The sequence below is a fragment of the Dendrobates tinctorius genome, unplaced genomic scaffold, assembly GCF_039654945.1.
Source record: "Dendrobates tinctorius isolate UK_male_01 unplaced genomic scaffold, ASM3965494v1 ptg000057l, whole genome shotgun sequence".
NCBI lineage: Eukaryota > Metazoa > Chordata > Amphibia > Anura > Dendrobatidae > Dendrobates > Dendrobates tinctorius.
The window spans coordinates 14464279-14491110 of NW_027361725.1; the positions used below are offsets into that span (position 1 = coordinate 14464279).

General features: G+C 44.7%; 1 protein-coding gene across 7 annotated transcripts in view; it reads left to right on the forward strand.

Moving 5' to 3' along the window:
- MIS18BP1 (MIS18 binding protein 1) overlaps positions 1-26832 on the forward strand; it is a 126739-nt gene that overhangs the window by 20413 nt on the left and 79494 nt on the right. For 3 of the 7 annotated variants that reach the window (XM_073577767.1, XM_073577769.1, XM_073577768.1), the window contains 4 exons: positions 3249-3797; positions 15529-15597; positions 20018-20361; positions 21779-21852. In XM_073577767.1, the coding sequence (XP_073433868.1) occupies positions 3350-3797; positions 15529-15597; positions 20018-20361; positions 21779-21852 (935 nt within the window). In that variant the 5' untranslated portion in view covers positions 3249-3349. Of the gene's footprint in view, positions 1-3248; positions 3798-14181; positions 14402-15526; positions 15598-16381; positions 16469-20017; positions 20362-21778; positions 21853-26832 lie in introns of those variants that run through there. The other 4 variants (XM_073577772.1, XM_073577771.1, XM_073577774.1 and 1 more) reach the window with 4 other exon arrangements.

Sequence of the window (26832 nt, forward strand, 5' to 3'; positions counted from 1 at the left end):
AACAAATGCTGTGAAGCCAAGATGAGTGCATATTCAGGCAAAGATAAAAATGCTCCTACCAGAGCTTCTAATCTAAAGAGACTTTTACAGTGCTTTCATCCAGAAGTACTGAAAGCAGTGGATGAGAGAGACTGCATCCAAACCAGTGCCCAGCTCTTCCAGCCAAACAAAGACGCAGAGAACTTTGCAGCCATCAGTTGCAAGATATTTTGTCAGTGACAAAGTTACTGTGACAATGACAGAAGATACATTTAAAAAACAGATCATAGAGCTTGTTGTAAAGGATAGTGTGCCTATTTCATTATTTTCACGACCAGCTTTTATGTGTCTGAATGGGGAAATGGCCCGCAAGCTTGGAGTTTCTCTGGAGAGAGAGAGTATTAGAAAATTAGTAATCGAAGAAGCTTTTAAACAAAAGGAAGAACTTAAAAAAACTCTCAAGGGACGCTTTCTGTTTCTTAAAATGGATGCCTGCACACGTCACAGAGTGAACTATTTTGCCATCAATGTCCGATTTGTTTGTGACAAAAATGAAATGGTTACCAAGACATTGGCAGTAAAAGACACCAAAGCTCATCACACCAGTGAGTTTCTCCAGGTCTTGGTGGAAAAGGTTCTGCAAGACTATGAACTTAAAAAAGAGCAAGTTCTTTCTGTCGTAACTGACAATGCTTCAAATATGATAAGTACTATTAAGCTAATGAATGAGAGTAATGATGGTGACCAGCAGCTAGAAGAACATTCTGTGTCCACAGACACAGAAATGTTTGAAATAGAGGAACACAGTATTGTAACTGAGGAGCAAACTGAAGTTGCTTCAGATGAACAGCAACATGATAGTTTAGATGATCTTGTTGAAACTGTGTCAATATGTTCTTTCATTCATCACATGCGCTGTGTTGTGCATACGCTACAGCTGGCTATAAGAGACAGTCTGCAAGAAGGACATGCTGCTGCACTGATTGGCAAGGTGAGAAAATTGGCTACTGTTGCCAGAACCCCTAAAGTTGACTCAATTTTGAAGAGACGTGCTGGAAAAGGGGCAATTATTGATCAAGCCACACGATGGGGCAGTACTTAATGATTCAGCGCTTGGTTAAACTGAAAACCTTTCTTGTAGACATGGCTAACCCTCAACTGACGCTAAATGAAAGTCAGTGGAATCAGGTGACTGAGCTGGAAAAATTGCTAGAGCACCCATTTACAGTGACTAAAAAATTACAAGCAGAGGACTTAACTCCAGGTATTTTCTTAAAGGAGTGGAAGAACCTGATCTTTCGCCTGTCCCAAAGAGGAGGGTTAATTGAAAGTGGCATTGCTACATCAATGAAACGGAGAGAGGAGCTACTATTACAAAATAACATTCTTTTGGCAGCTGTTTATGTAGACCCAATGCATCAGATTCTTCTAGATGATCAACAGCTAAGTAAAGGAAAAGAAGCTCTGTTTGAAATAGCAGTAAGGATGAAAGGGTTGCAGAACAGTCAGGAGGAACAAGAAGAATTTGGTCGTCCTGCCACATCTTCACCCTCATCATCAACTGATGAAGAATTTAATTTCGAAAAATATTTGGATCACAAGGACCGTGCAAAGCGTTCCCGCATAGAAGAGGAGTCATCCCCATCAAGGAACACAGCCAGTACATTTCAGCAGAATTTTTCATGTGCACTAAAAGAAATTGAGAAATTTGACCGTTCATCAAAAATAACAGTGCAACAAGCGATTCCGCTGTATCCTGACATTGTCAGAGATGTTGCCCGAGTGGTTACTGCTTTGCCACCATCACAAGTTAGTGTAGAGAGGTTGTTCTCTGCTCTCAAAATAATTAGATCAGATTTGAGGGCATCCATGAAGGAGGATCTGACAGAGGCAATACTTTTTCTGAGGACAAATTTATAGATTTCTTCTTATTAACTGCATAAGTGTTTATTGCATATTTACTTACAGTTTAGAAAAGTTTATAAAAGTTATTTGCTATATTCTAATTGTATTCTAATGTAGTTTTTGCTCTAAGTGGTCTGATTACTTACAGTGGGGCAAAAAAGTATTTAGTCAGTCAGCAATAGTGCAAGTTCCACCACTTAAAAAGATGAGAGGCGTCTGTAATTTACATCATAGGTAGACCTCAACTATGGGAGACAAACTGAGAAAAAAAAATCCAGAAAATCACATTGTCTGTTTTTTTTCATTTTATTTGCATATTATGGTGGAAAATAAGTATTTGGTCAGAAACAAAATTTCATCTCAATACTTTGTGATATATCCTTTGTTGGCAATGACAGATGTGAAACGTTTTCTGTAAGTCTTCACAAGGTTGCCACACACTGCTGTTGGTATGTTGGCCCATTCCTCCATGCAGATCTCCTCTAGAGCAGTGATGTTTCTGTCCTATCTCTTCTTGAGAGGGGTTGTTTTTACTTGCCTTGCACTAGCATCTTTGCTGGCTTTCTTCCATCTTTCCTTCTGTGTGTCTGAATGAACACATTCTTAGGCCTGTGCCTTTTCCTCAGATTTTTGTATTTTTCACTTTATAGTTATTATTGTTCACCTCTTGCAGATTGTTCATAGAGAGGGTACAGTTATGGGCATTCGGGTTAAATCTACAGTGAGTGGGAGCGACATTGCATAGATTTAGAGTGCCAACCTCTGCGGTCAGGCAGGGGTAAATCTGGGCCACATTAGGGACTTTTGTAGTCTGGACAGGGACCTGTTTGGTTCAAGTGTTTTTATCCCTTGTGAGTGTTCTTGTATTGTCTGATCAGCAGCTCTGTAAGGCTAGGTTCACATTGAACGGGCTGTTTAAACGGTATAGCATAACGCGATCGCGTTATGCTATACCCGCTTGCACAGATGATTCAGCTGCGCTAGCGGTGACGGAGCCTCAGACGCTGCAGCCCGCGTCCGAGGCTCCGTCACTGAATGACGGCACGTCGCGAACGCATGCTGCTTTACAGCATGCATCGCGATGCGCCCAACAATGGATGGCATTGGCAGCGTTAACGGACTGCGTTACACCGCGTTATGCCGAAGTTTAACGCAGTCCGTCTAACGGACTGCTAAAACGTAATGTGATCCCGGCCTAACGCTGGATGCACTGACCTCTTGGGCCGCCATTTTTTTTTTATTTTGCCATCTACTCTTGGTCTTGCTGCTGCTCTGTAGACACAAGTTGTTTGAACTCTTTGACACCTCTACATTTTGTGGGATCTTGTCATTTAAGAGCTTTTTTTTTTTTTTCTTTCTTGTAGGTAGCATGGAGTACTGACACTGGTCTTTCAATGAAGTTTTTAATAATGAATATTCCCGCATTGAACAAGACCCCTAAAAAGTATAAAATAACAGAAAAGGGATGTTTTTAAGGAAAAACCCGCCAGGGCCACTTCATTCTTCCTTTCATTCTCCGCTGTTTATTCCTGTGCGCCTGATTCCACGAAATGGAATAACTCCAGTTACAGAACTGAAGGAGCTGGCAGTGAGACAGAGGGCCCTTGTAAGCCGACAGGTACGTGCAAGAGACGTTCAGTTCACCCTGATCCCAGATGGCGAGGAATCCTCCAACTTTCTAAATGGTGATGTCAAGGCTTATCATGAGCATCATCGAACAAGGACTGAGTTGCCCCGAATAAACGGCGATGAACCTGCCAACTTCCACACATCCAGGTCTGTCCGAAGTTCAAGAAGTGTTCCACAAGCTTTCAATCCAATTTATTTAGTTGAGGAGTTGGCAGAAAGTACTGCCATTAAAGAGGGACGTGATGCCAATATTACAGGTGCAAAATCCAATGGGTTGATCAAAGGTAAAACTACTGTTAACTACTATGCAAAAAAAAAAAAAACTATCTTGGCCTATTCAGGTCTGCTGTGTAAGGGACTGATGGTTGGGGAAATAAAGCTTCACCTCGTGTTTCAAGAGTATTTGTTTTAGAAGATTACCGTATTTTTCGGACTATGTAATAATGAAACCAAGGAGGGCACAACCAAATAAGAATTTGGGATACTCCTGCAGTCAGTAAAAAGCATGCACTATACAAAAGTAGAAAAGCTACTGACCAAAGAAAAGCAGGGATCACCAAAGAATACAATAAATTTTATTGGACAACCATGAACAACACCATATAAAAACAGTTAAAAGTCATAGAACATGACCAGGCATACACAAGGCTCATGATAAAGCCAACAAGACATCCCCCACAACTGGAAAAAATGGCTGAGTAGTTAAACGTAATGTCTGAGTAATATAAGTGACAAGAAAAGAACAATTATTGTAAATGCATATGGTATACTAAATAGATCAAATTAATGTTAGTATCACCATCCCCTATCTGTAACAGCAGTGCTAGTGGTTGTTTGCCCATAAGGATGAACACAACACAGTGCTATAATGGTAAGAAAAAGGCATCAGATATACACATAAAACAGATAGTGGGCAATGGAATCAAACACTCACAATTTTTATAAATACCTCAAAATGCCCTAAGGAATGACCAAAGAATTATTTGAAATATTTACAATCTAGGAAAGTACAATAGCATATAGTCTAGTCCATACCAATAAGTGAACCACGTTCCTGGTGGACTTAAGCCATATCCAGCAATGCAGCAGCAGTGCAGATAGAAATTTACGGACAGGCTGAAATAAAACCAAGGTAAATGGAGACCATACCACAATCATCTAAAAATGGAGATGCAAAATACTCAAATAGAGGTAAGAAAAAGGTACTGCCTGCACTATCCTGGTAGCATTCCTTTACATGGGGAAGCTTGTGGAGCGCCCGACGCGTGTCACCACCGCACTTTTTCTTACCTCTATTTGAGTATTTTGCATCTCCATTTTTATATGATGCATGGTATGGTCTACATTTACCTTGGTTTTATTTCAGCCTGTCCGTAAATTTCTATCTGCACTGCTGCTGCATTGCTGGAACCACCAGGACCATGGTTCACTTATTGGTATGGACTAGACTATATGCTATTGTACTTCCCTATATTGTAAATATTTCAAATAATTCTTTGGTCATTCCTTAGGGCATTTTGAGGTATTTATATAAACTGTGAATTTTTGATTCCATTGCCCACTATCTGTTTTATGTGTATATCTGATGCCTTTTTCTTACCATTATAGCACTGGGATGGGAAATCTTGAAAAATGAAATTCTCAAAGCACAGTTGTTAACAATTCCGAAAAGAGGGAAGAATAGGAAGCATTTAAGGAAACCAGGATGGATGAACACAGAACTTAAGCACATGCTAAAAAGGAAGAAAAAAATGTTTATAAAATGGAAAGAGGGAGGCATATCTAAAGAAGAATATAATGCTGTCTGCAGAACCTGCAGGGCACAAATCAGATTATCTGAAGCTGAAAATGAATTGAGGCTTGCAAGAGATGTCAAAAGCAATAATAAAGGATTTTGGGGATATGTCAAAAGTAAAAGAAAAGTCAAAGATGCTATAGGATTTTTACAGGATGAAAAGTATGAAATGGTAAGACAGGATGTTGAGAAGGCTGAACTTTTAAATTCCTATTTTGCATCTGTTTTCTTTCAGAAAGGAAATGCAACATCAACTGTTATTCACTGTCCTATTAAGGGAATAGAAGAATCCAGGATATCTATAAACAGAAAAATAGTGAGGAAACACTTAGCTAATCTAAATGAATTCAAGTCTCCAGGTCCAGATGAATTACACCCCAGAGTACTGAAGGAGATAGCAGAAGAAATTTTTGAACCCCTCTCCATAATCTTTGAAAATTCTTGGAGAACAGGAGAAGTGCCAGAAGACTGGAGAAGAGCAAATGTTGTTCCTATCTTCAAAAAGGGGAAGAAGGTGGACTGACTTCTATACCAGGAAAGATCTTTGAACAAATTATTAAACAACATGTATGTCAATACCTGGATAAGAATGAAGTGATTAAACAGAGTCAGCATGGGTTTGTAACTAATAAGTCATGTCAGACTAACTTAATTTCCTTCTATGACGGTATCACTGATTGGGTGGATCAAGGAAATGCTGTAGATATAGTATATCTTGGCTTCAGCAAAGCATTTGACAAAGTCTCTCATACAATCCTTATTGAAAAAATGACTAAGTATGGAATGGACAAGGCAACTGTTAGGTGGATTCATAACTGGCTTAGTGATCGGACCCAAAGAGTGGTCGTAAATGGCTGCACATCCAGTTGGAAGAATGTCTCAAGTGGGGTACCACAGGGCTCTGTCCTGGGCCCTGTATTGTTCAACATCTTTATCAACGATTTAGATGAAGGAATTGAGGGTAAACTGATTAAATTTGCTGATGACACAAAGCTAGGAGGGATAGCTAATACTAGAGAAGAGAGAGAGAGGATTCAAAAAGATTTAAATAAACTGGAGAAGTGGGCAGCAACTAACAGAATGGTTTTTAACAGGGAGAAATGCAAAGTACTACATCTGGGCAATAAAAATGAAAAAAGCATATATAGAATGGGAGGAATAGGGCTAAGTGACAGCACATGTGAAAAAGACTTGGGTATACTAATAGATCACAGACTGAATATGAGTCAACAGTGTGATGCAGCAGCAAAAAAGGCAAATTCAATTCTAGGATGTATTAACAGAAGCATACAGTCTAGATCACGTGAAGTCATTATTTCCCTCTACTCCTCTTTGGTCAGACCTCATCTGGAATATTGTGTCCAGTTTTGGGCACCACATTTTAAAAAAGACATCAACAAACTGGAGCAAGTTCAGAAAAGAGCGACCAGAATGGTGACTGGTCTGCAAACCCTGTCTTATGAGGAAAGGTTGCAGGATTTGGGAATGTTTAGTTTGCAAAAGAGAAGACTGAGAGGAGACTTAATAGCTGTCTACAAATATCTCAAGGGCTGTCACATTTTAGAAGGATCAACTTTATTCTCATTTGCACAAGGAAAGACTAGAAGCAATGGGCTGAAACTGAATGGGAGGAGACACAGATTAGATATTAGAAAAAACTTTTTGACAGAGTGATCAATGAGTGGAACAGGCTGCCACGAGAAGTGGTGAGTTCTCCTTCAATGGAAGTCTTCAAACAGAGGCTGGACAGACATCTGACTGGGATGATTTAGCGAATCCTGCTTTGAGCAGGGGGTTGGACCAGATGGCCCAGGAGGTCCCTTCCAACTCTACGATTCTATGATTCACTGTGATGTGTTTATCCTTATGGGCAAACAACCACTAGCACTGCTGTTACAGATAGGGGATGGTGATACTAACATTAATTTGATCTATTTAGTATACCATATGCATTTACAATAATTGTTCTTTTCTTGTCACTTATATTACTCACACATTACGTTTAAATGCTAAGCCATTTTCTTTATCGCCTTATTGGGGGACACAGATAACCATGGGTGTATGCTGCTGCTGCTAGGAGGCTGACACTGTGCAAAACAAGAAACTTAGCTCCTCCCTGGCAGTATACAGCCACCGACAGGCACCAAGCACCCCAGTTTGTGCTTAGTGTCTGTAGGAGGCGGACCGGGATCTCCCCAGATCCGCATTTAATCCTTTTCTTTTCAGGTTTTAGTTGTGTTTTTTAATGTTTTCCCCTTTCTTTTCCAGATACAGCATCAGGAAACGGGATGTGAGTTCATCCTGCTTTTCCTATTAATGCGGCTGAGCGAGCAATGTCGTATTGCCCACATCGCAACTCTCAGGCCCGCAGGCAGGACCTTCCCCTATCACCTTCGGGTGCTAGGGGCCATGGATAGGTGCCCGGTCCTAGCCGATTCCCCTCCTCATCCCTCTCCCAGGACAGGGCTGAGAGGAAGACGGCGGTCGCCAGCGGTGACGTTTCCCCTGACATGGGGATTGGAGCCGTCTTCTGCACCATACGGATGGCGCGGGTACCGAGGATCGCCTCTCCCAGCGGCCTGCGCTCTATCATGGGCCCCTGCGGTTAGCCTCTTCAGGGACATCAGGTAAGCTTATCTGAATGTTCCCTTCAGCCCGCTCTCATAGACCTATCAAGGACCCATTCAACCCTTCTGCAATCACGTACAGCAGAGTACCTCTCTCCTCCTGTTTGAATTCCCCGCTCTTTTGACCCAGCGCTCTGACAGGCGTGCGTCCCTCCTGTCGCGGGGGGGGGGGCTTCCTCTGTCAGCGTTCCCTGTTCTCAGTATTCAGGCCAGAGGGAGTTCATCTTTTTACTGCGGTATTAGGCATATTTTTCCTGCCCGGGTGTGCGGTCGCTAGTGAAAGCAGAGGGAGCGCTTTCACTTTCATTTTCAAAAGCGGTCCTCCCTCTCCCTGCGTGCGCTTTCTTCGCGCGCTTCTACAGCCTATCTCAGGGCTGCTTTCATTTCAGCCCTGTCAGTGTCTTTAACCGCGCCCCCCCATTCGGGTCTCGGCCAATCGCGCGGTGCGGTGGCTAAGCACCGCCAGCGTTCTTTCCTGATTTGCCGAGCTTCTTCCTCCTTCTCTCCGGATCCTTGCCTGGGGGACACAACGCTAGTTTCTGAAACTCGGTAGGCTCGACGCTGACTCTCCCTGACGCCTAACTTAGCTTCCTCCCCGCAGTTTTTCTTCAGGTAGTGTTTCTACCACTGAGACTTATGCCCAACCCTGCAAGGGCCTTCTGCTCCAGACCCACCGCTACTCACTACGCCTGCGCGCGCTGTAAAAAGAAGTGGGCTTCGGGTCAGTCGTCTCCCCTCTGCCCGTCTTGCAGCCCTTCCGCCATGTCTGCCCCTCAGGAGCACTCCGAACCCCGGGCGGAGACCACCCCATCCCCTGAGTGGGCCGTGGTGATGTCTCAGTCAGTTTCTGACCTGACAAAGGTGTCTCAATCGCTGGTCCAGGTCTTAGAGCGGTTACCTCAGTTATCTGCAGTCACCTGTGCACCGACCGCCTCTCATAGTGAGTCGACAGCACCGGACCATGACCCTCAGACGGACAGACCAGGTAGGGGCTCTAGGAAGCGGGTCCTGTCTGGCTCTTCTTCCAGTTCGCAGGGTCCCTCCGCTTCTCTCAGGCTACGCTCCTCGTCTCCCTCATCGGCAGACGATCCTGGGTCAAAGCGAGGCCTCCATCTTGAACCTTTCCGAATAAAGATTTCGGCACTTCCTTAGCCAATCACTGGCAACATCCTGAGAAACGTTTTTCAGACCGCAAGTACTTAGATGTACTTTATCCCTTCGATGCGGATCTAGTCATGAAATGGACCAAAGCTCCCGAGGTAGATCCACCAGTTTCTCGTATTTCCTCTAAGACGGTTCTTTCCCTTCCGGACGGAGCTTCTCTTAAGGACCCATCAGACAGGCAAATAGAGTCGTTGGCTAAGTCTATCTTTGAGGCATCCGGCGCATCCCTCTGTCCTATCTTCTCATCCACTTGGGTGGCAAAAGTCATTTCGGCTTGGGCAAAAATTCTGCGCAGGGGCATTTCAGCGGCAGCTCCTCAGGACGAGCTGGCAGATTTAGCAGACCAAATTAATCATGCAGGCAAGTACCTTCTGGCCGCCTCCTTGGACGCGGCAGGGTGCGTAGCTAGAGCTAACAGCAACATTGTGGCCGTACGCCGCATTCTTTGGTTGAAGTCTTGGAATGCGGATACCACCTCATAGAAGTCGTTCACCAACCTGGCATTTCACGGCACAAGGCTCTTTGGCGCCAAGCTGGATCAGATAATCTCGGATACCACTGGTGGAAAGAGCACTTCCCTTCCCCAGTCCCGCCCTAAGAGGTTCTTTAACAAGAAGGTTTCTCGGCCTTTTAGGTCCTTTCGCCCCTTCTCTCCCGCAGAAGGTTCATCCCAGCAGGACCGGAACACTGCTTTCAGTGACTGGAGAAAGCCATCGTATAAGCCGGCCCCTCGCTGGAGATCCAGGGGTCAGCCTTCCAGGTCCTCAGGCTCTCGATCCGGAAGATTTTCATCTAAGTGACGGGTCACCCCATCTGGAAAGCTTTCCAGGGTGGGAGGCAGACTTTCCTTTTTCAGGGGCACGTGGCTATCCGTTGTCGACGCTTGGGTCAGGGAAATCACATCCTGATACAAAATCGAGTTTTTTTCCCTCCCAAACAGTCGTTTCTGTCTGTCTCGAAACCCAAGACAGCGATCACAGGTTCCAAGGTTCCTTCAGGCCGTCTCCTCTCTCCTTTCCGCCGGGGTCATCGTTCCCGTTCCTACAAACGGTTTTTAGGGTTCTACTCGAATCTCTTCGTAGTCCCGAAAAAGGACGGCTCTCTTCGTCCAATTTTGGACCTCAAGCTGCTCAATCGCCACGTGAAGATCCGCCACTTCAAGATGGAGTCTCTGCGTTCGGTAATAGCCTCGGTGGAGCCTGGAGAGTTTCTCTGCTCGGTGGACATACAGGATGCCTACCTCCACATCCCCATTTCTCTGCGGCATCAGAGATACCTCCGCTTTGCGATTCAGAACAATCACTATCAGTTCGCGGCCCTTCCCTTCGGCCTAGCCTCCGCCCCTCGTGTCTTTACGAAGATGATGGCAACAGCCATGGCCATCCTTCGATCCAGAGGGATTCTTATCATCCCTTACCTGGACGATCTCCTGATCAAGGGCTCGTCCCGCCAAGACTGTCTTCACAGTCTTCACATAACCTTGGATGCCCTCAGACGCTTCGGATGGATAGTCAACAAGGACAAGTCCACTTTGCGCCCTACCCAGCGTCTGACCTTTTTGGGCATGGAGTTCGATACGAATCTAGCCCGAGTGTTTCTACCGAGGGACAAGTTTTCAACCCTTCGCAAGGGGATCCAGTCCCTTCGACGCTCGAGGATCATGTCCCTTCGGTCCTGCATGAGAGTCCTGGGGAAGATGATAGCCTCAATGGAAGCAGTGCCATTTGCACAATTCCACTCTCGCCCTCCAACTGTTCCTCCTGTCAGTCTGGGACAAGACCTCGTTTTCTCTGGATCGCCCCATTCTTCTTCCGCTCAGAGTCAGACAATCGCTGACTTGGTGGACGTTGCCGGCGTCAGTTCTCCGCGGAAGATCCTTTCTCCCGCCTCGGTGGCAGGTCATCACCACCGATGCCAGTCTCCTAGGATGGGGGGCGGCCTACTATCAGAGAACGGCCCAAGGGCGTTGGAACGCCCAGGAGACTCTTCTGCCCATCAACCCTCTGGAGATCAAGGCAATCTTCCTCGCTCTCATTCGTTGGCAGCATCTTCTCGTAGGCAAACCGGTCTGCATTCAGTCAGACAACGCCACGGCCGTGGCGTACATAAACCACCAGGGCGGTACTCGCAGCAGGCAGGTGATGTCAGAAGTGGCAAGGATACTCCGTTGGGCAGAGCGTCACGTGCCGGTGATTTCCGCCGTTCACATTCCAGGGGTGGAAAACTGGGCAGCTGACTTGAGTCGCCAAGGTCTAGCGTCAGGCGAATGGTCCCTTCATCCCACAGTCTTCAGTCAGACATGCCAGCGTTGGGGCACCCCGGACGTCGATCTCATGGCATCTCGGATGAACAACAAGGTTCCTCACTTTGTAGCCAGGTCCAGGGATCCTTTAGCCGTCGGTTACGACGCCCTAGTAATTCCGTGGTCCCAGTTCCAACTACCTTACCTGTTTCCTCCGCTTGCCCTGATCCCAAGAGTGGTCAAAAAGATAAAGTCAGAGGGCATCCCAGTCATCTTAGTGGCTCCAGACTGGCCGAGACGCCCTTGGTACGCGGAGTTGGTGAACATGCTCGCGGACGTGCCCTGGAGGCTTCCAGACCGTGTAGATCTTCTCTCGCAAGTCCCCCTTTACCACCAGAGTTCTCAGTCTCTTAGTTTAACGGCGTGGCTGTTGAGGCCGCGATTCTGAGGGAATCAGGGTTTTCCAACCGGGTCATTCAGACCTTGATTAAGGCTCGGAAGCCGGCTTCCTCCCGCATTTACCATAGGTACTGGAAGGCCTTTTTTCGTTGGTGTGACGAAAACAATGTTTTTCCACTATCATTCTCCATTCCTCCCATTCTTGGTTTCCTCCAATCTGGTTTGGATGCGGGGCTATCCCTCAGTACTCTCAAAGGCCAGGTGTCTGCCCTGGCAATCCTCTTCCAGAAGGATCTAGCTTCCTTACCGCAAGTGAAGACTTTTCTCCAAGGAGTCGCCCATGTGGCTCCTCCTCATCGTTCTCCGATAGATCCATGGGATCTCAATCTTGTTCTTGGCGCTCTCCAGAAGGCGCCGTTCGAACCAATCCAGGACATCCCTCTGTCTTTTCTTTCATGGAAGGTGGCTTTTCTAATCGCCATTACATCCATCAGGAGAGTTTCTGAGCTGGCGGCCTTATCCTGTCGTTCTCCTTACCTTATCCTCCACCAAGATAAGGTTGTTCTCAGGCCAGTTCCTTCTTTCCTTCCGAAAGTGGTATCCCCCTTTCACATTAACGAAGATATCGTCCTTCCATCGTTTTGTCCTGCGCCTGCTCATCCTCTGGAAAAGTCGCTCCACAAACTGGATGTAGTGAGAGCCTTGCGTGTTTACCTTGCCAGGATCGCTTCCTTTCGCCAATCTGATTCCTTGCTTGTCATTTCTGAGGGTCGCCGGAAAGTTCTTCCGGCTTCTAAATCCACAATTGCTCGTTGGATTCGGTCTATCATCCTGGAAGCCTACCGTCTTCAGGAGAAACGGCCCCCTCCGGGTGTGAAAGCCCACTCCACCCGGGCTGTAGGGGCATCTTGGGCTGTGCGGCACCAGGCTTCGGCCTTACAACTCTGCAGGGCTGCGACCTGGTCGTCTTTGCACACCTTTGCGAGGTTCTACAGGGTTCATACCCAGGCCTCGTCTGATGCAGCTCTTGGTAGGAAGGTTCTGCAGGCGGCGGTGGCGCATCGACCGACCTAAGCCCTTCCTTACTTCGTTCCTTTATTGCTGTTCCCACCCTCGGGACTGCTTTGGAACGTCCCATGGTTATGTGTCCCCCAATAAGGCGATAAAGAAAGAGGGATTTTGGGTTCTTACCGTAAAATCTCTTTCTTGGAGCCTTCATTGGGGGACACAGCACCCTCCCTGTTTAAGTAGTACCGTGTTGGGTCTGAGAGTCCCTTGTTGAGTTGGTACATATGTTTATGGTTTTTGGTTGCTTCTCCTACTGCTTTTTTCACCAACTGAGGTGCTTGGTGCCTGTCGGTGGGTGTATACTGCCGGGGAGGAGCTAAGTTTCTTGTTTTGCATAGTGTCAGCCTCCTAGCAGCAGCAGCATACACCCATGGTTATCTGTGTCCCCCATTGAAGGCTCCAAGAAAGAGATTTTACGGTAAGAACCCAAAATCCCTCTTTTTCAATTGTGGGGGATGTCTTGTTGGCTTTATCATGAGCCTTGTGTATGCCTGGTCATGTTCTATGACTTTTAACTGTTTTTATATGGTGTTGTTCATGGTTGTCCAATAAAATTTATTATATTCTTTGGTGATCCCTGCTCTTCTTTGGTCAGTAGCTTTTCTACTTTTGTATAGCGTATTTTTCGGACTATAACGCGCACTTTTTTCCCAAAAAATTTTTGGGGAAGATGGGGGTGCGTTTTATAGTCGTAATGTACTTAGCGTGGTGGCAGCAGGAGTCAGGCTATTTTTTCGGTGGTCCGACACTGCAGGGCGATGATCTTGCTCCCATTCCAGCCTGGTGCGGCTGTTTCAGCGGTGCTCGGTGCTGCAGGGGGCTCTGAGGACCTGTTGTGGCAGTTTCAGCGGTGCTCGGTGCTGAGGGGGGCTCCGGAGACATGGTGCGGCAGTTTAGGCGGTGGTTGGTGCTGCGGGGGGCTCCAGCAACATCATGTGAAAGCCCGAAGGGGCCCCCCACAGTTCTATTGCCTCGGTGCTGTGGCCTCCAGTAAAATGTTTTAAGGGTTAAAAGTTGAACAGCAATTTCTCATTTTTCCAAGATAATTTACCAAACCATTTTTTTTTAGGGTCCACCTCACAATTGAAGTGACTTTGGGGGGGGCCTATATGTCAAAAAATACCCAAAAATGACACCATTGTAGAATTTGCACCCCTCAAGGTGCTCCAAACCACATTCACGAAGTTTATTAACCCTTCAGGTGCTTCACAAGAACTAAAGCAATGTGGAAGGAAAAAAAATAACTTAACTTTTTTTCACAAAAAAATACTTTTACCCAAACCTTTTTATTTTCACAAAGGTAACAAGAGAAAATAGACCCCAAAAGTGTGCAATTTCTCCTGAGTACACCGATACCCCGTATGTGGTGGAAATCCACTGTTTGGCGCATGGCACAGCTCGGAAGGGGAGGAGCACCGTTTGACTTTCCGAATGCAAAATTGTCTGGAATCGATGGTGGGCACCATGTCACGTTTGGAGAGCCCCTGATGTGTCTAAACAGTGGAAAATCCCCCCACTCAAGTGACCCCATTTTGAAAGCCACACCCCTCAAGGATTTCATCCAGGGGTATAGTGGGCATTTTGAACCCACAGGTACGACACAGAATTTGATAACATTAGGTTGTGATATTGAATATGTCATTGTTAATGTTGAGCGCAAGCGCTCACTACTGCATTGGGTAAAACCCCAGCCCCAAACCTAATTGAAAAGAATGGAAAAAATTACAATTTTTTTTAATTTTAGTATTTTTAAGTAAGGGGATGACAAAAGGGTGTTTGATTTACTATTTTTTATTTATATTTTGATCACTGTGATATCACACTATCACAGTGATCAAAATGAATAGGAAAAATTTCCTATTGTTGTCGGGTACCGGCCAACAGATCTCGGCGAGCGCATGGGCCATTTCCTACCAGGAAGATGGTGTGGATGGCCGGGGAGCGGAGCAGGTTGCTCTGGGGATGGCAGACTTATCGAGGAGGTTCAGGGGACCCCATTTCTCCATCCTCTGATTTGCTAGAACATATCAGAGGAGAGCGAAATTAATTGAAAATCAGTTTTTGGTTTTTTTTGTGTTTTTTTTTTTTTTTTTTTTTGTCATCACCGTTATTCGGTGAATAACAGCGAGCACATGACAGAGGATTGTAAAAAGCGGCACTGATCATGTTCTCCAGGGTCTCCGCTACCACCGGTAACCAAGACCCTGGAGATTTTCCACCCCTGGGGGCGCTATACCCTTATTTCTAAGCGCCATTAAAAAGTAGTGCTGAGTAATAAGTACCCTTAACCGCCGCTGTTAAAAGGCGTATCGGGCCGGCGGTCGTTAAAAGTCCGCTTTTGTTATAAAGGTCTAATGATACATGGCTGCTGATTTTGCTTTAACAGAGCGATCAGTTCTGACCAGTGAGCAAAACCAGAAACAAATTATCAGTTGCCCTGCTGCGCCACCATAGGACAAATGAAGTATTACACAGTTCTTATTGTCTGTAATGCCGAGATGTTCCCGAGTCATTTAGAACGAGGGGCAATTTTCGCTGTGTTTTGCCATGTGTTTCTGTGCCTGTCTGAAAAGTCACACTGCCCGAAAAGTGCACGTGTTTCTTACTTCGGTATCCTGTTGCTCCGTCAAAGGCACGTCTGAATCCTGCTTTCCTTAATAGCTGATCCACAGTATATATGAGGTTTCACCGTTGATGTTTGTTACATTCTGGTTATTTAGGATGGAAACAGAAGATGAGGCATACCGTTCTGCCAGAAGAAGATGATGAAACAAGTTCTTCAGACTCTGGTAAGATTTCAACTCACTCTTTCCACTCCATGGCAGAGATGACATAAAGGAGGATGCTAGATATGGGGACTTTACGTTGCAAATTTAATGTTGGGAGGTGGAAGGTGGTTACTTTAGGAAAAATATTGTTTTGTTGTATTTTACGGCATAACAAATGACCAGGAGCGCTGCTTTGGATAGTATGAAGCAGCTCACAGCTTATCTACAGCCGCACAGCTTATCTACAGCCATGACCCTTTCATGCTGAGGCCCAAGCCTTTGAATCCTCAGTGATCAGCATGATATGTCCTGTCTTAGTCTGCCAAAGCTGTCCTGTCGCAATATGATGTTTTTGCCTGGCCTAATGACACATCTCCTTTTAGAGGGGATGTTAAATTTGCTGTAAATATGTCCATTTTTTACCTGGTATAAATGCCACTGTTCTCCCGAGTCCAGCATTGTATTTTCTATTCTTCCTGTTCCTCTCCATTCCTGAGATGGAGCCTCTTCCTCCCTGTATGTAAATCTAGTTGTCTTGGTGAAGTGGATGTAATCATAAAGTATTCAAGACCGTGCCCAATTGATATAAAAGAAAAAAAATTATATGGAGGAAAGATGGGTTCATATCTCAGGAACGGAGAGGCTCAGGAACAAAAGAAAAACAATGACTGATTCGAGAAAACAGCGGCATTTACACCAGGTAAAGTGATGGGTCATCTTTAGGAATACTAAACGCAGAAAGTGCACAAACAAATGTAATATATCTCTGCACGCCCTCCCTTTATCTCTTACTTGACTTTGATAGAAATTTGGTTTCATATTACAAGAAAAACTGAGGAAGAAATCTTCTGTGTCTCAGGACCATAGCTATGTCCCCCTTCTCACTGTACAGGTATGTTCCCACGGTCAGTAAACGCTGCAGGTTGGACGCTGCGTACATTCGCAGTGTCAAACCTGCAGCGGCCAGATGTTACAGCATTTTGGATGGGATTTCAAGAAATCCCATCTCCACTATGCATTCACTGGCACCTGCGGAGACGAACATGTGGCGCGTCTTCCCAGACCGCAGCATGTCAATTTATCTTGCAGAGACGCTCGGTCTCCGCAAGTTTAAATATCACCAGTGCAATGTATAGGACGCTGTGAATAACCTGCGTTCAAAAGCCGGCAGCGCTCTGGACACAGCGGACATGTAATGAGTCCAAAGCGCTGCCTAGTACTGAACGTCTGCACATACACTAAGGCTATGTGCGCACATTGAGCATTTGGTTGCAGAAATTTCTGCAAGGTTTCTGAATCACTTGACACGAAAAATGCTGTGGCAAAAACGTGCGTTTTTGGTGTGTTTTTTGCATGTGTTTTTTCGCAGCAATGAAGGCTTTTTTGAGGTAAATAAAGATATTTTAAAACGTATTTCGTAATGTAATTTCTCAGTTCAACACCTTTTTCATGCTGATGCAATGTGGCATCAAGGTAATGAAGTCAGCAGCTGTCATTGACACCTAGCCCTAGGCTTAGTAGTGAAAAGATTGTCAGCCAGGCACCCTCATTACTAAACCGGTAGGTAAATACAAACACACACACACACACACACACTGTCACCAGCCTATGTAGGAGCGTTAACAGAACAAATTTACATAGGCTGTAACCAAACAGCAACTGTTTTTAAATGAAAAAAATGAAGAAAAAAATTGCGTGAGCTCCCGCATAATATTCCTAATCAGCTGAGGAAAAGCCGACGGCGGAGGGCTGATGTTAATATTCTGGGAAGGAGCCAATATCCATAAAGGTTCCCAGGCTATTAATATCAGCTCACAACTGTTTGCTTAGCCTTTACTGGATAGTTTGCAGGGGGACTCCAGAAAAAAATTGACATGGGGTCCCCTATAAAATCTGACTAGCAAAGGCTGCGGGCCACGGATATTGCCCCCCCCCCCCCAGCTAAAAACATTAGCTTTCAGCCGCCCCAGAAAAGGCGCAACAATAAGATGTGCCAAATCTGACGCTTAGCCCTCGCTCTTCCCACCTGCCCAGTAGCAGTGGCAAGTGGGGTTCATATTTGTGGGGCTGATGTCACTTGTATTGACAGGTGACATCAAGCCCACAGGTTAGTAATAGGCATCTATAAGACACATCCATTAGTAACCCCATAGGGATATTGTATAAAAATACGGACACCCAGAATTAAGTCCTTTATTTGAATTAATGACAGACTCCTTTTAATGAATCTTAATTACCGTATATACGCCAACCCCCCCCCCCCCTAATTTTGCCACAAAAAACTGGGAAAACCTATCGACTCACGTATAGGCCTAGGGTGGAAAATGCAGTAGCTACTGGAAAATTTCAAAAATAAAAATACTGTAGATACCGGTAAAAGTAAAATTAATTGAGACATCATTAGGTTAAATGTTTTTGAATATCTATATTGAATCAGGAGCCCCATATAATGCTCCATGCAGTTCAGGATAGCCCCATAAGATGCTCCATACAAAATACACCCCATATAATGCTGCAAAAAGGTTAATAATGGCCCCATAAGATGCTCCATAGAATAATATGCCCCATATGCTGCTCCATAAAGGTTATGGCCCCATAAGATGCTCCATAGAATAATCCCCATATGCCGCTGCTGCTGCTGCAAATAAAAAAAAAAAAAAAAATTACATACTCACCTCTCCGTCGCTGCTGGCTCAGGACCCGGCACCTGAATTATTCACCTGTCCCCGTTCCCACGCTGCTTGCCGCTGTCTGCCACATCATCTGTCAGTGACGTTCAGACAGCAGAGGGTGAGGCGTGCACTAATAACCTCACCGCGTCCTCTGACCTGAACATCACTGACAGAGAACGCGGCAGGCAGTGGCGAGCAGCGTCGGAACAGAGACAGGTGAATATCGCTTATATTCACCCCTTCCTGGCGCAGTCTCGGCAGCCACGGTCTCCGAAGCCTGTCTTCAGCGGTCATATGATGCCGCTTATTAAAGACATGAATATGCGCATATTCATGTATTTAATGAGCGGTAATAATAATAATCTTATATAGCGCCAACATATTCCACAGCGCTTTACAGTTTAACAGTTTCAAAACACAAGTCATAAGTAACAACGTTAACAATACAATAATTAAAGCAAAATAAGACGACCCTGCTCGTGAGAGCTTACAATCTACAATGAGGTGAGGGAGATACAAAGTACAGGTGTGTATTTACAATGGTGTATTTACAATGAAGGTCCAGCCATCTTGAGGGAGTGAGGGATGGATGGAGATGGTGAATGGGCTACACACGCACACTTACACATAGAATGACTTTGATTAGTGAACGTGATGGGCCGCTCTGAACAAATGTGTTTTGAGGGAGCGCCTGAAACTATGCAAATTGTGGATAGTCCTGATGTCTTGGGGTAGAGCATTCCAGAGGATAGGAGCAGCACGGGAGAAGTTATGGAATCGGGAGTGGGAGGTACGGATTAGTGCAGAGGTTAGTCGAAAGTCGTTTGCAGAGCGCAGAGGTCGATTAGGCCGATGGACTTCTAATGAGGGAGGAGATGTAGGGGGGTGCTGCACTGCGTAGAGCTTTGTGGGTGAGAACAAGTACTTTGAATTGGATCCTATAATGAATGGGCAGCCAATGTAAGGACTGGCGAAGAGCGGACGCGTCCGAGTAACGATTAGTCAGATAGATAACCCTGGCTGCTGCATTAAGTATGGACTGGAGAGGGGATAGTCGAGTGCCGGGGAGGCCAATTAATAGAGCGTTGCAGTAATCCAGGCGGGAGTGGATCAATGCTACAGTGAGGGTTTTTGTTTCCATGGTGAGAAAAGGGCGGATTCTAGAGATGTTCTTTAGGTGTAAGCGGAAAGAGCGGGCAAGAGATTGTATATGGGATGTGAAGGAGAGATTGGTGTCAAACATAACACCCAGACAGCGCGCCTGCTGCTGGGGTGTTGTGATGTCACCCACGGAGAGGGAAATGTCAGATTTAGGGAGGTTAGTAGACGGTGGGAGCAGAAGAAGTTCAGTTTGAGAGGTTGAGTTTCAGATACACGTGACCACTGAAGGCAGGCCCCTGGGACCGTGGGACAAGCAGGGGCGCTGCAGAGATGCGTTGGGGGGGGGGTGAGTGTGATCTGACACCCCCGCTCCCCAAAAAATGGGCTGAAAATCTCGGCTTATGTGCAAGTATATACGGTAAACCATTCTCACCAAACGCCGCTTGCATAAAGTTTCCATAGCGGTTTTGGCGCATTTCCACGCTGTAAAAACGCACCGTGTGCACACAACCAAAGACAACTGGCTACAGCAGAAGCCTCTCCCCACCCCTTCTGAGCACAATAGGACAAAAGATCTGTAATACACTCCCACCATTTTCCCACCTTTTGGTCAGTCTAAACTTGGTAGTGGGGTTTCTTTTAACCGGTTACTATTTCTTGGTTCTCAGAGCAGGAATGCGAGGACTTGCCTGCAATGATCAATGATGAACACATAGCTAACGGCTCCTTGTCAAGCACCGATGTCATCAAGCGGGTCACGGGGGACGAAGGAGACAGCGAAATGTCGAAAGAAAACAGTAAAGGAATTACCCCCAAAGACCAGAGAACCGCAACTCCCAAGAAAACTCCAGAGAGTTCCCCAAGCCTGTCGAACCCCAATGAAGAGTTTGTTGATCACCTTAAAGAGCTTTGGGAGCTGATGAGTCAGTCACAGATGGTGCAGATTCCCTGCAAAAAGTCACGAGTCACAGCCGCTGCCATCCCACCCGTGGTCAAGCCAAAGAAAGAGGAGGTAGGAGTAGCTTCTCACAAAAATACGAAGAAGAAAATCCACTTTTTTCTTAAGTTTGATCTTATCTATATTTTATATTTTAGCATTGAGAGATGGCTGCAAATCTCGCAATACTTCTTAACCTACGATGTACATAGGTCGCTAAACCAGCTTTCATTAGCGGCATCTGCCCGTAAACGCAGCGGCCGGCGTTCGCTGCCGTGTAACCATTTAAATGCCACTTTCAATGTCTGGCATTTAAATGACTTCATTGCTCTTGCGTTTTGGATCAGACTAGCTACTGAAGGTCTGCTGAAGGGGTTAGTCCCCCCGTGCTGCTCAGCTGAGGTCCATAGGAGAAGCTCAATGTTTGCTGTATGCTACAATATCGTTGTGTCACAGTATATAGTAAAAGTCATCAAATAGTGGCAGGTTCAAGTCTCCTAAGGAAAGTAAAAAAAAATACTTTTTTCAAAAGATATAATACTCTCGTTTTTCCGCCTTCAAAAATGAAGAAATTACAATTATTTTTTTAAATATTCACTATCTTTATGTCTGAAAAAAGTCTGATCTGCAAAAAATATACAATTTGATCTGTGTATTAAACGGCGAACGCCAGACCTGCCTTCTTTTTGGTCACTACACCTCCCTCTAAAAATACATCAAAACAATCGAAATGTCGTGTGTGCCCAAAAATTGTATCAACTAAAAAACCTGAGTTCTGGACTCAAAAAAAAAAAAAAAAAATCCTCACAAGGCTTAAACGACTGAAAAATAAAATTAAATTAGTAGGTCTTAGAAAATGGCGCCACCATTTTTTTCTTTTTTCTTCAGAATTGTTTTTCTAGCTGTAAAATAAAAAGACAACACATTCGATGTCACCATCTTCGGACTTGCCTGGAAAATAATTCTACCAGGTCATCCTGTACTGTACAATGAACACTATAAAAAGAATGGTAGAATTGCAATTTTATTTTTTTTTAATTTTGCTTCATTTTGGAATTTTTTTCAGTAAAATGATTTCTGCCTTTCAAAACTACTAATTGTCCCACAAAAACGAGCCTCATACAGCTGTATCGACGGGGGGGGGGGGGGGGGAACACCTGTGGCCTTACGTACCACCTGCCACACTAGTACTGCCCTGTCTTATCGCTGCAACTGTGACGTCATTACTACAGCATGTGACCGCTGCAGCCGATCATTAAGAGGAGCTTCCAGCTAAGTCAGCCAGATTGCTGATTGAATTGTACAGTAGAATTCTATTGGGGCAGAAACTGAGGGGGAAACACTCCAAATTCTTCTGAAAAACTAGTCAAAAAAGTCGAGCTTCTGCTCCAAAAACTCAGCCAAAAAACTCCGTGTGCACAGAACCTCATGTCTTTTTTGGTAACTGGCTTCAAACCAACCAATTCTATTACCTATTTATGTTTGATCATAGAATAAGATTTCGCTGTCAGACTGGATCGTGAAAGCCGTGGAGACCAATGAAATATGTGTAGAGGGAAGGCGACAGTAAGTTCTTGCTTTCAGCTTCGTTATGCACAAATCTGTCAAATCGTCAGGGGAAAAAAAACAACTTTCATGACTTCCGTTATATCAATGATGTATTTTAGACACTTTTACAACTTCTATGACCTATAGGCGTGGCATCTTTGAAGGGGTGTGGCTTGCTGGACAAGGAGGCGTTATGTAATCATGTGACACAATGCACCAAAAAATGTAGTGTATTTTTGTTGAAGAGTAAGAAAAAAAAAAAAAAACTTATGATGTAAACGGAGACCAGAAAGCCTTAAGGGTAGGACTCCAACTGCTCTGAAATTGCAGCAAAAAATTGCAATTCTGACTATTGTTTTACAATGTGATTGTAGTGAAGAAAACAAATTCTGAACCTAAAAATATATAATATGTACAGTACAGACCAAAAGTTTGGACACACCTTCTCATTCAAAGAGTTTTCTTTATTTTCATGACTATGAAAATTGTAGATTCACTCTGAAGGCATCAAAACTATGAATTAACACATGTGGAATTATATAATTAACAAAAAAGTGTGAAACAACTGAAAATATGTCTCTTATATTCTAGGTTCTTCGAAGTAGCCACCTTTTGCTTTGATTACTGCTTTGCACACTCTTGGCATTCTCATGATGAGCTTCAAGAGGTAGTCACCGGAAATGGTTTTCACTTCACAGGTGTGCCCTGTCAGGTTTATTAAGTGGGATTTCTTGCCTTATAAATGGGGTTGGGACCATCAGTTGTGTTGTGCAGAAGTCTGGTGGATACACAGCTGATAGTCCTACTGAATAGACTGTTAGCTGCTTTTTTCTTGCCATAATACAAATTCTAAGTAAAGAAATACGAGTGGCCATCATTACTTTAAGAAATGAAGGTCAGTCAGTCCAAAAAATTGGGAAAACTTTGAGAAAGTGTCCCGAAGTGCAGTGACAAAAACCATCAAGCGCTACAAAGAAACTGTCTCACATGAGGACCGCCCCAGGAAAGGAAGGCCAAGAGTCACCTCTGCTGCGGAGGATAAGTTCATCCGAGTCACCAGCCTCAGAAATCGCAGGTTAACAGCAGCTCAGATTAGAGACCAGGTCAATGCCACACAGAGTTCTAGCAGCAGACACATCTCTACAACAACTGTTAAGAGGAGACTTTGTGCAGCAGGCCTTCATGGTAAAATAGCTGCTAGGAAACCACTGCTAAGGACAGGCAACAAGCAGAAGAGACTTGTTTGGGCTAAAGAACACAAGGAATTAACATTAGACCAGTGGAAATCTGTGCTTTGGTCTGATGAGTCCAAATTGAGATCTTTGGTTCCAACGACCGTGTCTTTGTGCGACGCAGAAAAGGTGAATGGATAGCCTCTACATGCCTGGTTCCCACCGTGAAGCATGGAGGAGGAGGTGTGATGGTGTGGGGGTGCTTTGCTGGTGACACTGCTGGGGATTTATTCAAAATTGAAGGCATACTGAACCAGCATGGCTACCACAGCATCTTGCAGCGGCACGCTATTCCATCCGGTTTGCGGTTAGTTGGACCATCATTTATTTTTCAACAGGACAATGACCCCAAACCGACCTCCTGGCTGTGTAAGGGCTATTTGACCAAGAAGGAGAGTGATGGGGTCCTACGCCAGATGACCTGGCCTCCACAGTCACCAGACCTGAACCCAATCGAGATGGTTTGGGGTGAGCTGGAAAGCAGAGTGAAGGCAAAGGGGCCAACAAGTGCTAAACATCTCTGGGAACTCCTTCAAGACTGATGGAAGACCATTTCCAGTGACTACCTCTTGAAGCTCATCAAGAGAATGCCAAGAGTGTGCAAAGCAGTAATCAAAGCAAAAGGTGGTACTTTGAAGAACCTAGAATATAAGACATATTTTCAGTTGTTTCACACTTTTTTGTTAACAAATTAACACATGTGGAATTATATTATTAATTCATAGTTTTGATGCCTTGAGAGTGAATCTACAATTTTCATAGTCATGAAAATAAAGAGAACTCTTTGAATGAGAAGGTGTGTGTATGTATGTATGTGTGTGTATGTGTATGTGTATGTATATATATATATATATATATATATATATATATATATATATATTTCTCATTAATTCATTAATGTAAACTCTGTACCCCATCTTGACTGAAAAAAAACCATGAAATTTTTTTGCAAATTTATTAAAAAGGAAAGACTGAAATATCACATGGTCATAAGTATTCAGACCCTTTGCTCAGCATTGAGTAGAAGCACCCTTTTGAGCTAGTATAGCCATGAGTCGTCTTGGGAATGATGCAACTAGTTTATCACACCTGGATTTGGGGATCCTTGGCCATTCTTCCTTACAGATCCTCTCCAGTTCCCTCAGGTTGGATGGTGAACGTTGGTGGACAGCCATTTTCAGGTCTCTCCATAGATGCTCAATTGGGTTTAGGTCAGGGCTCTGGCTGGGCCAGTCAAGAATGGTCAGAGAGCTGTTCTGAAGCCACTCCTTTGTTCTTTTAGCTGTATGTTTTAGGGTCATTGTCTTGTTGGAAAGTGAACCTCCGGCCAAGCCTGAGGACCAGAGCACTCTGGATGAGGTTTTCATCTAGGATATCTCAGTACGTAGCCACATTCATGTTTCCTTCAATTGCAACGAGTCGTCCTGTCCCTGCAGCTGAAAAACACCCCCCTAGCATGATGCAGCCACCACCATGTTTCACTGTTGGGATTGTATTGGGCAGGTGATAAGCAGTGCCTGGTTTTCTCCACACATACCACTTAGAATTATCACCGAAAAGTTCTATCTTTGTCTCATCAGACCAGAGAATCTTATTTCTCAGTCTGGGAGTCCTTCATGTGTTTTTAGCAAACTTTGAGTGCTTTCATATTTCTGGCACTGAGGAGAGGCTTCTGTCGGGCCACTCTGCCATAAAGGCCTGACTGGTGGAGGGCTGCAGTGATAGTTGACTTTGTGGAGCTTTCTCCCATCTCCCTACTGCTATCTGTGGAGCTTAGCCACAGTGATCTTGGGTTTCTTCTTGATCTCTTTCACCAATGCTGTTCTCCCACGACTGCTCAGTTTGGCTGGACGGCCAGGTCTAGGAAGACTTCCGGTGGTCCAAAACTTCTTCCATTTAAGGATTATGGAAGCCACTGTGCTCTTAGGAACCTTGATTACTGCAGAAATTCTTTTGTAACCTTGGCCAGATGTGTGCCTTGCCACAATTCTGCCTCTGAGCTCCTTGGCCAGTTCCTTTGACTTCATGATTCTCATTTGGTCTGACATGCACTGTGAGCTGTGAGGTCTTCTATAGACAGGTGTGTGCCTTTACAAATCAAGTCCTATCAATTTAATTAAACACAGCTGGAATCAAAGGAAGGAGTAGAACCATCTCAAGGAGGATCACAAGGAAATGGTCAGCATGTGACTTAACCCCTTCATGACCAAGCCTATTTTTACCTTAACCCCTTACCTACAGTTGACGTAATATTCCGTCCATGTTACCATGGACCTAATTACCATGGACGGAATATTACGTCATCGCGATCAGCGGCGCCCACGTGGTGAGCGCCGCTGATCGCGGCCGAGTGTCAGCTAATTATCATAGCTGACACCCGGCACAATGTGTCAGGGGCGGTCACGGACCGCCCCCGACACGTTAACCCCTTGCACACCGCGATCAAACACGATTGCGGTGTACCGGGGGTTAAAGGGAAGCATCGGCAGGGAGGGGGCTCCCTCCGTGCTTCCCTGAGCCCCCCACGGCAGCGCAATGTGCAGCGCTGCTGCGGGGGACTCCTTTCCTGCAGGTCCCCGGATCCAATATGGCGACGGGGACCTCCGGGGGCCTGCAGGAAGCTGGCTTCCTCAGTGCCTGCAAAGCGCAGGCATGAGGAAGCCTGTGCAGTGCCTGTGACAGATCGCTGATCTGTCACAGTGATCTGTGATGTGACAGATCAGCGATCTGTCACAGGACAGTGATGTCCCCCATGGGACATTGTAATAAAGTTAAAAAAAAAAAAAAAAAAAGTGTAAAAATAATTAAAAAAAAATCGCCAAATAAATTCATTTTTTGGAAATAAAAAAAAAAACAATAAAAGTACACATATTTGGTATCGCCGCGTCCGTAACGACCCGCCCTATAAAACTGTCCCAATAGTTAACCCCTTAAGCGAACCCCTTAAAAAATAAAAATAAAAAACGAAGCAAAAAATAATGATTTATTATCATACCGCCGAACAAAAAGTGCAATAACGCGCGATCAAAAAGACGCATATAAATATCCATGGTACCGCTGAAAACGTCATCTTGTCCCGCAAAAAATGAGCCACCATACAGCATCATCAGCGAAAAAATAAAAAAAGTTATAGCTCGCAGAATAAAGTGATGCAAAAATAATTATTTTTTTATATAAAATTGTTTTCATTGCATAAAAGCGCCAAAACTTAAAAAAAGACCTAAATGAGGTATCGCTGTAACCGTACTGACCCGAAGAATAAAACCGCCTCATAAATTTTACCGCACCCGGAACGGCGTAAACGCACCACCCAAAAGAAATTCATAAAACGCTGGTTTTTGTAAATTCTGCGTCCCAAAAAACGAAATAAAAAGTGATCAAAAAATGTCACATGCCCGAACATGATACCAATAAAAGCGTCAACTCGTCCCGCAAAAAATAAGACCTCACATGACTCGGTGGGTCAAAATATGGAAAAATTATAGCTCTCAATATGTGGTGATGCAAAAACTATTTTTACAATAAAAAGCGTCTTTTAGCATGTGAAAGCTGCCAAACATAAAAACCGCCATAAATAGTAAATCAAACCCCCCGTTATCACCCCCTTAGTTAGGGAAAAATAATAAAATTAAAAAAATGTATTTATTTCCATTTTCCCGTTAGGGCTAGGGTTAGGGCTAGGGCTAGAATTGGGGGTTTCCACTATTTGCGCACATCAGGTGCTCTACAAACGCAACATGGCATCTGATCTCAATTCCAGCCAATT